Source organism: Epargyreus clarus, unplaced genomic scaffold (assembly GCF_041222505.1).
Source record: "Epargyreus clarus isolate Ecla_fem2 unplaced genomic scaffold, WU_Ecla_fem_2.2 ptg000036l, whole genome shotgun sequence".
Lineage (NCBI taxonomy): Eukaryota > Metazoa > Arthropoda > Insecta > Lepidoptera > Hesperiidae > Epargyreus > Epargyreus clarus.
In genome coordinates, this window is record NW_027332241.1 from 3,084,473 (window position 1) to 3,098,948 (window position 14,476).

The 14,476-nt window shown below is 37.0% G+C and overlaps 1 protein-coding gene across 3 annotated transcripts; it reads left to right on the forward strand.

The window, feature by feature from the left end:
• Positions 1 to 158: 158 nt before the first annotated feature.
• Positions 159 to 8,755, forward strand: NitFhit (ntrilase and fragile histidine triad fusion protein NitFhit). Of its 3 annotated transcripts, none has more exons than XM_073092396.1 (11): positions 159 to 306; positions 1,607 to 1,804; positions 2,261 to 2,419; positions 2,850 to 3,045; positions 3,552 to 3,684; positions 4,480 to 4,698; positions 5,189 to 5,383; positions 5,999 to 6,113; positions 6,988 to 7,065; positions 7,587 to 7,672; positions 8,141 to 8,755. In XM_073092396.1, the coding sequence occupies exons 2-11, from the start codon at positions 1,685 to 1,687 to the stop codon at positions 8,250 to 8,252; spliced, it is 1,413 nt and encodes a 470-aa protein (XP_072948497.1). In that variant the 5' UTR covers positions 159 to 306; positions 1,607 to 1,684; the 3' UTR covers positions 8,253 to 8,755. The 3 variants fall into 3 exon arrangements, with proteins under 3 accessions (XP_072948497.1, XP_072948495.1, XP_072948496.1); XM_073092394.1 differs by having other exon boundaries at positions 159 to 295; XM_073092395.1 differs by having other exon boundaries at positions 159 to 295; positions 6,988 to 7,059.
• Positions 8,756 to 14,476: the final 5,721 nt, after the last annotated feature.

Sequence of the window (14,476 nt, forward strand, 5' to 3'; positions counted from 1 at the left end):
AAGTTACAATTAAACAGTCTGATTAATGTTATTAAAAAAAGGTAAATGTAACCTATTATACTACTTAGAATTTTTCTATTTAAGTTATCTTCAATACTTGGGTAAGTTGGGTTTTTAAAACAACAAATATCAACAGTCAATGTCAAGTCAACTGTCACTTGTTAAAGTTCCTCAAAGTTCATATGAAATTTTCGCAATTTTCCGAAAATTTGTTTTATCTCGTAATTGAAGATATATGATATATTTCAATGGTTATTCTCTGAACTGTAAGACATATTAGGGGCTCAAGATGCGAGTAAGTTAACTGTTAGTAAAGTTTTATTTTGATCATGTTATCTATGCATGTTATCACTTATCAGTTTATCATAAAATGCGTCGTTAAGTCATAGATTACTACGTTAAGTATGATAAATATGTAAAATAAAACTTTTGTATCTATCTGAGTAACAAGATTTATTTATTTAGATTTAATTTTTTTTATTTTGAATTAGAATCTATATACTTCACTTATCTTATACAATAAATTAAAATTATGACTGTAACGTATTTTTACTAATTTAAATATTATGAAAAAAACTAACTAAAAACATGTTTTCGTGTATATAACAATCAACTCATATAAATGTCTAATATCATAATTTAGATATTCGCCTCCATGAACATCAAACTTACAACCACCTGCATAGTAACCAACTTGGTGTGCATTTGTTTTTAATTTTTAAGTAATGTGCATGATTTGAGTTGATTTTTCTTTTATTTTTTTATGTACTCAGCCAACATACTAAAAGGAGACTTACTCTATTTGTAAATGGTAAGACAATATAATTTCTTTTGTCTTCTTTAAATAGTAACAATATGTTGGAATTTTCTAAAATTCTATATCATCGTTGTTTTACCCAAGGTTTTTAGCAGGGTAGACATGTGTTCATTAATTGACTTCAAATATGTTTGAAAATTTTGTATAGATTATCTTGGGTATTACCTTACCTCGGGTACAGGTTTCCACACAATGTTTTCTATCCTAGTTTAAGCAAATCAAGAATATCAAATAGCAATTTAAAGGTGGTAGAACTCTCAGTGGTTCCACTTCGGCAACACCATCTATTTCTACCTAACAGCAGTGTTAAACGCTGCTGTGTTCTGTATTGAAGGGTGTGGTAAGGGAGGCATACTTTTCCAAGGTGATCCAGCTAATAAATTCCAGTAAATGGTAGTAATAGATGTGGCAATCAAACCATACTGTATCTACCTTTCAAATGGTCAGTATAATAAAAAAAATCTTTAATTTTTTTCCCATAGTTAAGTATAGATATCTCACCACCTTGTAATTGAAGCCATTAAATAGCTTAAACGGCTGACAATTCTGTCAGCTATTTAATGGCTCTCATGGTGTAATTTACGCATAACAATGCCGACATGTCCAGTTAAGTAGTGCAAAAACACGAAATCGAAGAAAAAGTGTGGAGAAATATTGTTGCATTCGTTAATGATCTAAAAACTACATTTGTTTAATATTGATGACAGTGACAATTTCAATTGCCAAAACTGGTTACATTTTTTTGTTAGGAGTGAGTAATCTTTACTAATCTATGTTTTTTCCTTTCAGCGTCTCAGCACGCCGTTTCTTCGGAACCTCCTCAACTTTTGTGTAATAAAACAACAAAGAATCTCCATTCACACAACAATGGCGACAAGTGACAAAAGCAGGATAGCGGTTTGTCAAATGACGTCAGTCGCTGACAAGGCGACTAATCTGAGTGTCGTTAGTCAATTAGTCAAGGATGCTTCGAAGGAAGATGTACAGGTGAGCGTGTTTCTTATAAAGAAGTAGTGGTGGTAGACCAGTGGTTGGAATTCAATCATAACCACAAATATACTTACTATTTTTATTGATGACACACAAAAAAATGTTGACAAACAAGCTGCAGAGTAAAATTTTAACTGTCTTCCTATTACGGTTCAATAGTTAAAGCGAAAATCGACTATAAATAGTTATTCCCTGTATGGCAAAACCCATTTATTTTCCATTTGTATATTTTTTGTATTTGTTATTATATTGTCCTATGTTATACATAAAAAAAACAAGTGAAAAATATCAAGTGCTTTTCTATTATGGTTCAAGTGCTGTGTGACAGACGGACAGACAGTGAACGCCTAATAATAGGGTTCCATTTTTATCCTTTGGGTAGGAAAACCTAAAATGTAGTCACCTATTTTGTCTTTACCTGTTTTTATATATAGATAATATTTGTCTTTTCAGATGATGTTCTTCCCCGAAGCGTGTGATTTTATTTGTGATAATATAAAGGATACGTTAAAATCAGCAGAACCACTGCTAACTGGTGAAACGGTAAAGGCGTACCGACAGTTGGCGAAAGATTATAACGTCTGGTTGTCGATGGGAGGGTTACATGAAAAGGTAAGATGGGTAGAAAGGCATCGAAAGTGGCGCCCTCAACTTTTATATGATTTTTTTTTAAATTTTGTACCTACTCCATTGAATCAGTGTAGATAAATCATAAATATAGGTAAAATTTGTAATTTAATTGAATGGCTGACTGCCTAGGTAGATTTACCCGCTATAATGCAAGTTTCGATAAGTTTAAAATTATATATCTACATATTAAAAAAATATATCTGATTTAAAAGTTATTTATACTTAAAAATAGCTAGATTTTTATGTAAAGAATATGACATTGAAACACAAACGACTTTTACATTTTTCTTGTAATTCGAAAGTAATTTTGAATAGGAATAAACTAAATTTAACAGAACCTTCACTAAGGTAAATGTGCTATTGGGTAAATTTTACCTGAAATATAATTGTATGTCATTTGTATTTCTTATAGAACGAAGAGGACCCATCAAAACTCTTCAACACCCATGTAATAATATCCAATAAGGGAGAGATAGTTCAAACATATAGAAAACTGCATCTGTTCGATGTAGAAATACCGGAGAAGAAAATCCGTTTAAAGGAGAGTGACTTCTGTAATCCTGGCAGCCATATTGTTACACCTGTGGAGTCGCCTGTTGGGAATATTGGTGAGAATTTTGAAATTTTGTATTAAATGTAGTAGAAAAGCAATGAAAATTAGTATTCCCTAAGATAGTTCAACATTAACACTACTGCAACATCTACTTCTGTCTAATAAGAGCAGTGTAGTGCTGTTGTGTTTTGGTTTGATATGTGGTAAGGAAGACATACTATTCCGAGGCGTTCCAGCTTAATCCTCAGGGGTAGCGGCGCATCGATGGCCGATCTCAGGTAGAAATGTAATGTTATCTGAGGTTGATTGCACTTGCCATAAGGTGGACTGCATGCTCGTCTGCTACTCACCTGTTATATTAACTTTTGATTCTAATCTTTATTAACTCAGATTTTTAAAATAAGATTTTTAGATAACTAAAAATCTATATACAATATATACAAAACATATAATTTAAACCCAAAAAAGTAATAATAAAGCTTAAGGTAATATAAAAATTTAAATATACCAACCTATCTTTTTCAGATTATACTTGAATCGATAACCTCACTTCTGTTTTAGGTCTAGGCATTTGTTACGACCTGCGTTTTCCAGAACTCAGCACATCCCTGAGTATATTGAATGCCCAAATTCTGACTTATCCGTCAGCGTTTACTTATACTACAGGGGAAGCTCATTGGCATGTCTTGTTAAGGTAAGTTAAGTTAATGTTAATTTTAATGTTAAGTACAGATTATGTTATTATTTAACTTAAAATTTGGGATTAAAGAGTAGTTGAAATTCGCTTCTTACATACACACACACACACACGTACATACACATAAGTTGTGTGTGTGTGCGTGTATGTACACGCACACACACACAACTTACTTTGACGCCCCGCGTGGTGGAGCGGTTACCATGCCGGTCTGACGCGCAGAGGGTCCCGGGTTCGATCCCCGGCCAGACAGATTTCTAAATGATGAATTTAGATTTCTGTTTCTGGGTCTGGGTGTTTGTGTATTTGTTTCTGTGTGTGTTCATAGCACCCACGATACAGGGAATCCTAGTGTGGGGCTGTGAGTGTAGAAAGCTTTTTTTTTTTTTTTACTAATACTTGGGAAACAACAAGTAACTCAGTCGACAAACAAAAGATAATTTATTTTGAATAATATTGCAGTAGTAAATTTATATTGAAGAAGCATACAGTCCACATGTGGGTAAGTGGTTTCAGCCGTTCATGGACATCTGAAATCAACTCCAGATAAGATTAGAGTACTACTTGAACTTGGCCACATATGCATTGCTACTCCTGAGTACTAAGTTGGAACGCCTCAGAAACATAATCTTGTGTTTTTTTTATCCTGATGGTAAGTGACTACTGCCGCCCATGGACATTGTAATCAAACCCAAATAAGATTACAGTCCTACTTGAGCTCGGCCACAGATGCTTTGCTACTGAGCACTAAGCTGGAACACCTCGGAAACTTAAACTGTGGACTTCTTCCAGATCCCGTGCAATAGAAAACCAATGTTACGTCATCGCAGCGGCCCAAGTGGGTAACCACAACGCCAAGCGTCGTTCCTACGGACACGCTGTGTGTATCGACCCCTGGGGGAGCGTCCTGGTGGATTGTGGGGAGGCCTCTCCTATGTATATGGTGGCGGAGCTGGTGCCGGCCAGGCTGGGGGACGTCAGGCGGAATATGCCCGTGTTTCAACATAGACGGTGAGTTTGTGTTTATTAAGATTTTTTTACGGGACATAAAAAGTAAAGAATTGTATTTTTTTTTATATAATATAGGAGTAGCAGACGAGCGTGCAGTCCACCTGATGGTAAGTGGTTACTGCTGCCCATGGACATTTATAATTAACCCCAGATAGAATTACATATTTCTATCTGAGGTCGGCCACCGATGTACCCCTACACAGGGATAACCCAGAGGTTTAACTTGGAAGGCATTCTAACTTAGTTTTCAGGAGCTACGCATCTGTTGTCAACCAGGCAGGCAGGAATTGAATCTTATCGGAGGTTGATTTTAGATGTCCATGGACGGCAGTAGCCACTTACTATCAGGTGGACTGCACGCTCGTCTGCTACTTCAATATTATAATAAGAAAACATGATATCCTCGGAATCAGACCTTGAAGAAATCTAACCTTTAAAGTCTATGATAAAAGTAAATAAATTAAATACATAAATAAATCTATCTTTCTAGACCACAAGTCTACTCGCTCTACACGCTAAGCCTCCGCAAAGACCTCCTCCCCGAACATTCGGAATCTCAGGAAGATGTTGCTACAACGGCGGACACCAAATGCCCGAGCGAAGGGCGAATATTCGGGCATGTTCGGATACCCGAGTCCTGTGTGTTCTATACGTCCGAGTTGACGTATGCTTTTGTTAACTTAAGGTAAGTTTATAGATGGTAAAAGACGGATACCAAATGCCCGAGTGAGGGCCGTGTATTCGGGTAGGTTCGGATACCCGAGTCTTGTGTGTTCTATACGTCCGAGTTGACGTATGCTATTGTTAACTTGAGGTGAGTTTGTAGATGCTAAACGGAAAGAGGAAAAATACCCGAGCATTAATCGTATATTCGGGCATTTTCGGATACCCGAGTCCTGCGTGTTCTATACGTCATGGTTGATTGACGCTTTTGATAACTTAAGGTAAGTTTAAAGACGCTAAAAGCCTGACACCAAATGCCCGAGTGTTAGTCGTATGTTCGGGCATGTGCGGATACCCGAATCCTGCGTATAGAACAATATGTCCGAGTTGATGTATGCTTTTGTTAATTTAGTGTGAGTTTGGTCGTGTTAACATACAAATATTTTGTACTTACTACTGACTTATACCCATTAGTATTAAATTTAGTGAGGCAGAAATTGTTAAATGTCAATATTTCGTAGGCAAAAAATTGAATTAATTGAACGAGCAATCTGTACTTCATACTAGAAAACGTGAAATTTTGATCAATGATTGGCAAAATTCGGATAGATTGAATAAATAACGTGTATTGTTATAGATGTGTAACCCCGGGTCATGTGCTAGTGGCGCCGATACGGTTGGCGGAGAGGAACAAAGATTTGACTGCCGAGGAAGCTAACGACTTCTATAGGACCATTCGATTGGTTCAAATGGTAAGTTTGTAGTAGTTTGAACTTTTATATCTTTTTGGTATATTCGAAAGAAAGAAAAGAAGTGATATTAAGAGTAAGAGATTGAATCGAAACGTTGTATTCGCAAAATATGTTTGATTTAGAGAAAGAAGATAAGTGAGTGCTTATAAACGTTTAATATAAAGATGTTACATAATGAAAAATGTGATACATTCTCACGAAATGACATTAAACAATAATGTCGGTTGTATGGTAAATAACTACTTCCGCCCATGGACATCTGTATTTAACCTTAAATAAGATTAGATTTTTACCTGACGTCGATCATAGATGTATTGCTAGCCTTAAGTACTAAATTGGGATTCTTAGGCAGAAATTGAGATTTCTACCACCTGAATTTATGATATAATTAGCGCCAAACTGCTGGTCCGCTCCGAATATAGAAGCGAATGGCGTCGCAACAGCAAATTGTAGATATTAGCGAGACGAAGATAGCGTGGGACCCCCCACTGCTCTCGCCCGCGGGTACATAGCTGCGTTAGTGTGCCCTTACGTTGTTACGGAGTATATGCTTGTGATTGTGTTTCACCGCATTGGCTCTCTGACTGACACTTGCGGGCATTATCTTCAAAGCGGACTTGAAGTTTGGCGCGGACTATACCGACATCTATCTATACTAATATAAAGAAGAAAACTTTGTTTGTTTGGTTGGTTCGTCGGTTGTAATAATAGGCTCAAAAACTACTGGACCGATTATAAAAATTCTTTCACCATTCAAAAGCTACATTATCCACGAGTAACATAGGCTATATTTTATATGAAATATATTTGACAAATAGATTTTGAGGCGGTACAAAGTGTGCCGGGTCAGCTAGTAATATATATTTGTTTGCAGTTGATGGAGCGTGTGCACCAGACGGAGTCGTGCACGGTGACGATACAGGACGGGCCGGACGCGGGGCAAACAGTTCGTGTAATATTGGAGTTTTTATATTTTTGTTTGTTTTGTTTTGACGTTTATTTGTTATCTATTGTTTGTTATTATTTTTTTTATTTCCCGTTTTTTCTTTATGAGTTTTTGAGGTATAGATACTATGTGTTGAGGAGCTTTTTCTTAAATTGACTTTTTATCTGTTTTTTTTTTTATTTTTTTATTTTGTGCTGTGTTATAACTTTTTTAGTTACTCAGCCTATGTAAAATTATTTCTGTTTAAGTGTTTAGTTATTCACGTTTTTTTTACAATTAGATCGTTAAAAGCGATACTATCCGATGACGCAATAATACAGAGTGTTTATTTATAAATAAACCCATTTAATTATGATTTTTTTCAATCTGATTAAACAGCTTTTTTTATCAAAATCAGATTTCTTAAAACATTTTTGATTTTAAGAAAAAATATGGGAGTGAATTTTCCCTACGACAACTATAATCGACACCATAAATCTGTAAACAGCGCCATCTATTATCATCTCATGAGATATATTTTGTTACAGCATCTCCACTGTCACATAATGCCCAGGAAGCGCGGCGACTTCATTCAGAACGATCTGATCTACTTGGAATTGGCGAAACATGACCAGTGAGTATTAAAATGAAGAATTAAAGGTGGTATAGTCCGCGCCAAACTACCAGTCCGCTCTGAATATAGAAATGAATCGCGTCGCCATAGGAAATTGTATGACTACACCTGCTCGCAACAACTTCAGAGCGGACTAGCAGATTGGCGCGGACTATACCTTCTGTGGTTCGACTTCGGAGGTATCGCCGCCACACCTATTTCAGTTATGACAGCAGTGTTAAGCGCTGCTGTGTTCTGGTTTGAAGGTTGTGGTAAGGGAGACTCTTTCTTTTTCGAGGCATTCCAGCTTAGTCCTCGAGGTAGTAGCGTACCTGTGGCCAACAGGTAGGAATCTAATCCTATCTGGGGTTAATTACAGATGTTCATACGGCAGTAGCTACTTACCATCAGGTGGACTGCTACTCCTATAGTATAATCCTTGTGTAACTTCTAAAGTAAAAACATGAGCATGCTCATTTTTTTTTGCAGATTCTCGTCTTCTCATCCAGGAAAGCCACCCCGATCTCTTACTGAAATGGAAACAGAAGCAGCTATGCTTCGACAAGAACTGATGAACATACCAATCAACCCCAATATATGACATATAGACAACCAAATACCAAAAAACCTTCGGGTCTAGATAATAATGTCTGAAATAAAATGCTTAGGTAGAAATTATTTATCACTGGCTTTAATAAAGAAAACGTCGTGAGGAAACCTGTATACCTGAGAGATATATAAAAAAATCTCAAAGGTATGTGAAGTCTACCAATACGCACTTGTCCAGCGCGGTGGACTATGGCCTAATCCTTCTCATTCTGAGAGGAGACCCAGAGCCCAGCAGTGGACAGTAATGGGTTGATGATATCTTCACACGTGGTATGAACACTCAAGTTTAGTAATAATTGACGACCCGGTCTGAAGCGCAGAAGGTCCTGGGTTCAATCCCCGGCCAGACAGATATCTAAATGATGAATTTAGATTTCTCTTTCTGGGTGTTTGTGTATTTGTCTATGTGTGTGTCCATCGCACCCACGACACAGGGGATCCTAGTGTGGGGCTGAGTTAATAAAATATAATTTTAGCGCATACGTATAAAATTAATTTAAAGGAGAATGCCCATTCTTGGTACTGATTTTTCTCATGCGTCAAAATGAAAGTTATATTAAAATTATTTTTTGATTTTTTTACATAATTTGTCGATCAGAATAGTTGCTTTGAACAGGGGATTCCATTTAAGATAAAATAAGATGAAATTTTGATTGTTGTTCTCAAAAATTAAAATGGCGGAATTTTGTACTCAGAATTCAATAAAGATCTATTAGTGTTTTGACTTATGATTTTTCTCATGCATCAAAATGAAAGTAATATTAAAATTATTTTTTGATTTTTTTACATAGTTTGTCGATCAGAATAGTTTCTTTGAACAAGGGGGTTCCATTTAAGATAAAAAAGACGAAATGTTGATTGTTGTTCTTAAAAATTAAAATGGCGGTTATTTATTCTCGGAATTCATTATTTTAGGTTTTTTAGGATTATTTTAGGTTTTTTTACCTACTACCTTTAAAAGTAAATGGAATATGTTAGTCGAACTACATTCTAGGTACCTACTGTCAATTAAAACCGACCATCAATCTATCGTCGGATATTTTCGATTTTGAGGTTATGTAACATTTCGGTAAATAACTTCAGAACCCGGGTGCTGATCTAAAAAAGAATTATTGGAGGTAGTATTTGGTTAATTATACATTGTCCACAACAAGTTTCAATTTGATGCAACCCTGGACGGCGGTCCATACTTTCGTGGGCATTGTCCTTTATGACTATTATCTATATTTCAGACGAAATTGTTAATAGCTTAGGCAATCTGTATTATAATAAGTTTTGGTAAATTATATTAAACATTATTATCTTAAAAGAACTTTTGTATAATACACATTAATTTTAATTTAGTAAGCTTCATACGTCATGTTACTTATGAAAATTAATATTTTCTTACTAATATTTCGTTGTTTTCATGAAAAGATACGTCTCAATCATTATATATAGAAGATGGTTTGCTTAAGGCGTTACCACTGTCACACCTATTTCTGAATAACAGCAGTGTTAAGCGCTGCTGTGTTCTGGTTTGAATGGTGTGGTAGGGGAAACTATATATTGAAGGTGGTTTGCTTAACGCGGCACCACTGTCACACCTATTTCTGGATAACAGCAGTGTTAAGCGCTGCTGTGTTCTGGTTTGAATGGTGTGGTAGGGGAAACTATATATTGAAGGTGGTTTGCTTAACGCGGCACCACTGTCACACCTATTTCTGGATAACAGCAGTGTTAAGCGCTGCTGTGTTCTGGTTTGAATGGTGTGGTAGGGGAAACTATATATTGAAGGTGGTTTGCTTAACGCGGCACCACTGTCACACCTATTTCTGGATAACAGCAGTGTTAAGCGCTGCTGTGTTCTGGTTTGAATGGTGTGGTAGGGGAAACTATATATTGAAGGTGGTTTGCTTAACGCGGCACCACTGTCACACCTATTTCTGGATAACAGCAGTGTTAAGCGCTGCTGTGTTCTGGTTTGAATGGTGTGGTAGGGGAAACTATATATTGAAGGTGGTTTGCTTAACGCGGCACCACTGTCACACCTATTTCTGGATAACAGCAGTGTTAAGCGCTGCTGTGTTCTGGTTTGAATGGTGTGGTAGGGGAAACTATATATTGAAGGTGGTTTGCTTAACGCGGCACCACTGTCACACCTATTTCTGGATAACAGCAGTGTTAAGCGCTGCTGTGTTCTGGTTTGAATGGTGTGGTAGGGGAAACTATATATTGAAGGTGGTTTGCTTAACGCGGCACCACTGTCACACCTATTTCTGGATAACAGCAGTGTTAAGCGCTGCTGTGTTCTGGTTTGAATGGTGTGGTAGGGGAAACTATATATTGAAGGTGGTTTGCTTAACGCGGCACCACTGTCACACCTATTTCTGGATAACAGCAGTGTTAAGCGCTGCTGTGTTCTGGTTTGAATGGTGTGGTAGGGGAAACTATATATTGAAGGTGGTTTGCTTAACGCGGCACCACTGTCACACCTATTTCTGGATAACAGCAGTGTTAAGCGCTGCTGTGTTCTGGTTTGAATGGTGTGGTAGGGGAAACTATATATTGAAGGTGGTTTGCTTAACGCGGCACCACTGTCACACCTATTTCTGGATAACAGCATCTGCTGTGTTCTGGTTTGAAGGGTGTTGTAAGGGAGACATACTTTCCCGAGGCGTTCCAGCTTAGTCCTCAGGGGTAGCGGCGCATCTGTGGCCGACTTAGGTAGGAACCTAATCCTACCTGGGATTGATTACAGATGTCCATACGACCTCGATAATAGATATATTGACGTTAAAATAGTTCCGTAAAGAATCTACTTTGAATAATATATTTTTGATTTCATTTATGTCATTTGTGAGTCAGACACCTAAAGATGGTATTCAGAAGGTTTCGAATTATAGATAAGTTTTCTAGAAAAGTAAGTTAAATATTATATATTATGTATATAAAAATAACAATAAAGATGCCGTATGTATATATATTTTATTTACTTATGTCTGTCTTTCGGTGTATTTTTGATTGCCTGTGATGTAAGAAATGTATGTATCTCAATCTTTGTGTACGGGCATATTAGTTTATATGTATATAATATAATATAAATAAATGATTTCAAAACACTTTTGTGATTTTAATTTAACCCTTTTCTATGTCCCACTGCTGGGCAAGGATCTGCCTAGAACTTGCAGACTAGACTACTAATGGTCTCACTAAGTCGACTGCCGAAGAGACATACTTTTCCGAGGCGTTCCAGCTTAGTCCTCAGGGGTAGCGGCGCATTGTGGGCGATCTCAGGTAGGAATAACCAATCCTATCTGGGGTATCCTTACTAGAATGTAAAAAGTACAATTTTATTATAACTCAAAATTAAGTTCACGTGGTAATGTTCTGCAAGTCTCCAATGTCGATTTTTTTAAACATTTTTTATTTATATATTTTATTTATACACGCTTCAAACTGAGACTATTGGAACACAGCAGCTCACTAGACATGATGGTGAAGATTGAAGTTCTAAATTAAATACTTCTTTTTTATAATATAAGAGTAGCAGACAAACATGCAGTCCACCTGATGGTAAGTGGCTACTGCCGCCCATGGACATCTGTAATCAACCCTAGATAGGATTAGATATTCCTACCTGAGGTCGGCCACAGATGCGCCGCTACCCTGAGGACTAAGCTGGAACGCCTCGGAAAAGTATGTCTCCCTTACCACACCCTTCAAACCGGAACACAGCAGCGCCTAACACTGCTGTTATTAGGTAGAAATAGGTGTGGCGGTGGTGCCGCCGGAGTCGAACCACAAAGGGTTCTACCACCTTCAAACCATCATTCATGGTACCATAACACAGGGAATCCTAGTGTGTGTGAATGTATTAAGCGTCTTTATGCTTCATTTCTATTTCAAAAAACCAAGTTATGTGTTTCAGGCCGACACTTCAGCTTCGATTAGGGGGTTCAAAATATAAGGAATGACTTTTTACTTTGAAACTCAACGCTGAAGGATGGGTACATGGAAATGTTTCGGAAATATAAACAGGACCTTACATTACCGAATCTATTATTACACGAAATTGGGGTGCCCCAATGTTAATAAATTATGACGCCATTGCGGCTCCTGAAAGGATGTGTTCTATTCCAAACGGGAAGCGATTGAAAGAGAAACTATATAAATACACCATGACCACCTTATTTTTTATATGATTTTCATAAAGTAGGAGATTCTTTATAGCTTAAACGAGTCCATTTTATATATTTTTTGTAATATAGGACAAGCAGACGAGCATGCAGTCCACCTGATGGTAAGGTACTGCTGTCCAAGGACATATGCATTTAACCCCAGACAGGATTAGATACTCTTACCTGAGGTCGGCCACTGAGAACTAAGCTGGAATGCCTCGGAAAACTGCCTCCCTTACCACGCCCTTCAAACCAGAATACAGCAAGTCTTAACGCTGCTGTTATGAGGCAGGAGCCGATGTGGCGGTGGTGCTTCCGGAGTCAATCTACAAAGGGTTCTACCACCTTCAATATTTATCTGTTGCTTTAAAAAATAAATCAATTATTTTCCTTCAATTTAATAAACAATACATAAATAGATATACAAGCGCTTATAAAAATCACTAACTACAAAATTGAATTTAATTTTTGTTGTAATCTCGAAGTCAGTTGTATTGATTTTTAAATTTTGGACTATTTTCTATATATCAAAGAAAATTACTATGTATTTGTTTGTATGTAGGTAAGTATACAGGCACGTGTCTGACACGCTCTGTGCCCTTAGACTCTGTAGATGCAAACCAACCCTTAGATAATATATTGTATATTTACTCGCTGACGGTGTAACAAGTGGCCAAGACACATCGCTTTCAATATGAGAGCAACGCATCCTAAAATAACACAAAACTCATTCCCAAAACCTACACAGCATTAGATATAATTTAATATCTTTATGAAAACAATGTTTCTATTTTAGTAACTGTAGTCAAATCTTAAGTTATTATAAATGTAAGTTAATTATAGATATAATTAAAGCCATATTTGCGATATTTCGGTTTCGAAACTTTATTGACGTTAAACGTCTTCGATCAACAATACTAATTCTTGATCGAATTTAAACGTCTATAAATTACAAGCATTCTATATGGTAAACTTGAATGGAGGCCCCCAGTGTAAAAAGTTCGCCTGTGATTCGGTGACCTTTTTTTCGATTGATGCACATTTCATAGATTGTTTGGTTCTGACGACGTTTTTTTAGCAACTGTGTCTGGAGGCCCCCTAGGATCGGAGGCCCGGGGGGGCCGCCCTTTCCGTCCCTTAAGCCGCTAGAGGTGGTATATGTTCTTCAGAGATGTGTAAGGTAGCTACATTATGGATGTCTGTCAAATCCACCAAGCTTCCTAGCTTCATTTTCATTTGTTTAGCTAAGCTCAAAGCTCTAGTAGCTACGTATGTTCTGGTTTGAAGGGTGTGGTAAGGGAGAGGCCTTTTCTGAGGCCTTTTAGCCTAGTCCTCAGGGGTAGCAACGTATCTGTCGCCAATCTCAGTTAGGACTCCAATTCAATCTGCGCTTGAAAACAGATTACGGATGATCACTTCATCAGTTGCACTGCAGGTTTACAACTTCATAAAAAAAAACGATAAAAATGAAAATCTATTATACAGCTCTATTCTAATCGCAAAATGAATATTTCATGAAGTATTTCTAGAATCCGCGATAAATCCACTCGACCTAATTCATCGCATTATTTTATTTTCCATTCAAATGACTCTCAGAGAAATAGGGTATATCAATGCTTATAAGCTTAATGCTTTCAACAAGCATATACTGATTATCATCAACCCATTACTGTCCCGCTGCTGGGCACGGGTCTCTTCTCAGAATGAGAAGGATTAGGCCATAGTCTACCGCGCTAGCCAAGTGCGTATTTGGTAGACTTCACTTACCTTTGAGACATTTTTATAAATGTCTTAAGTATACAGGTTTCCTAACGATGTTTTCCTTCATCGTTTACGCAAGCGATCATTAAAATCTAATACGCACATAATTTTGAAAAATCAGAGGTGCGTGCTAGAGTTATTATTATAAATATTATTAAAATAGTCCGCGTAAAACTGCTAGTATAGAATATAGAAATGAATCGCGTCATCATAGTAAATTGTATGACTACACCTGCTCACAACAAATTCAGAGCGGACTAGCAGTTTGGCGCGGACTATACTAGTATTCTATGTA

Bases quoted from the DNA above. Each gene is read 5' to 3' on its own strand.
- NitFhit (XM_073092394.1), top strand. The intron at 3,685-4,479 runs GTAAGTTAAGTT...GACTTCTTCCAG, and splicing joins CATTGGCATGTCTTGTTAAG to ATCCCGTGCAATAGAAAACC. The intron at 7,673-8,140 runs GTGAGTATTAAA...TTTTTTTTGCAG, and splicing joins GAATTGGCGAAACATGACCA to ATTCTCGTCTTCTCATCCAG.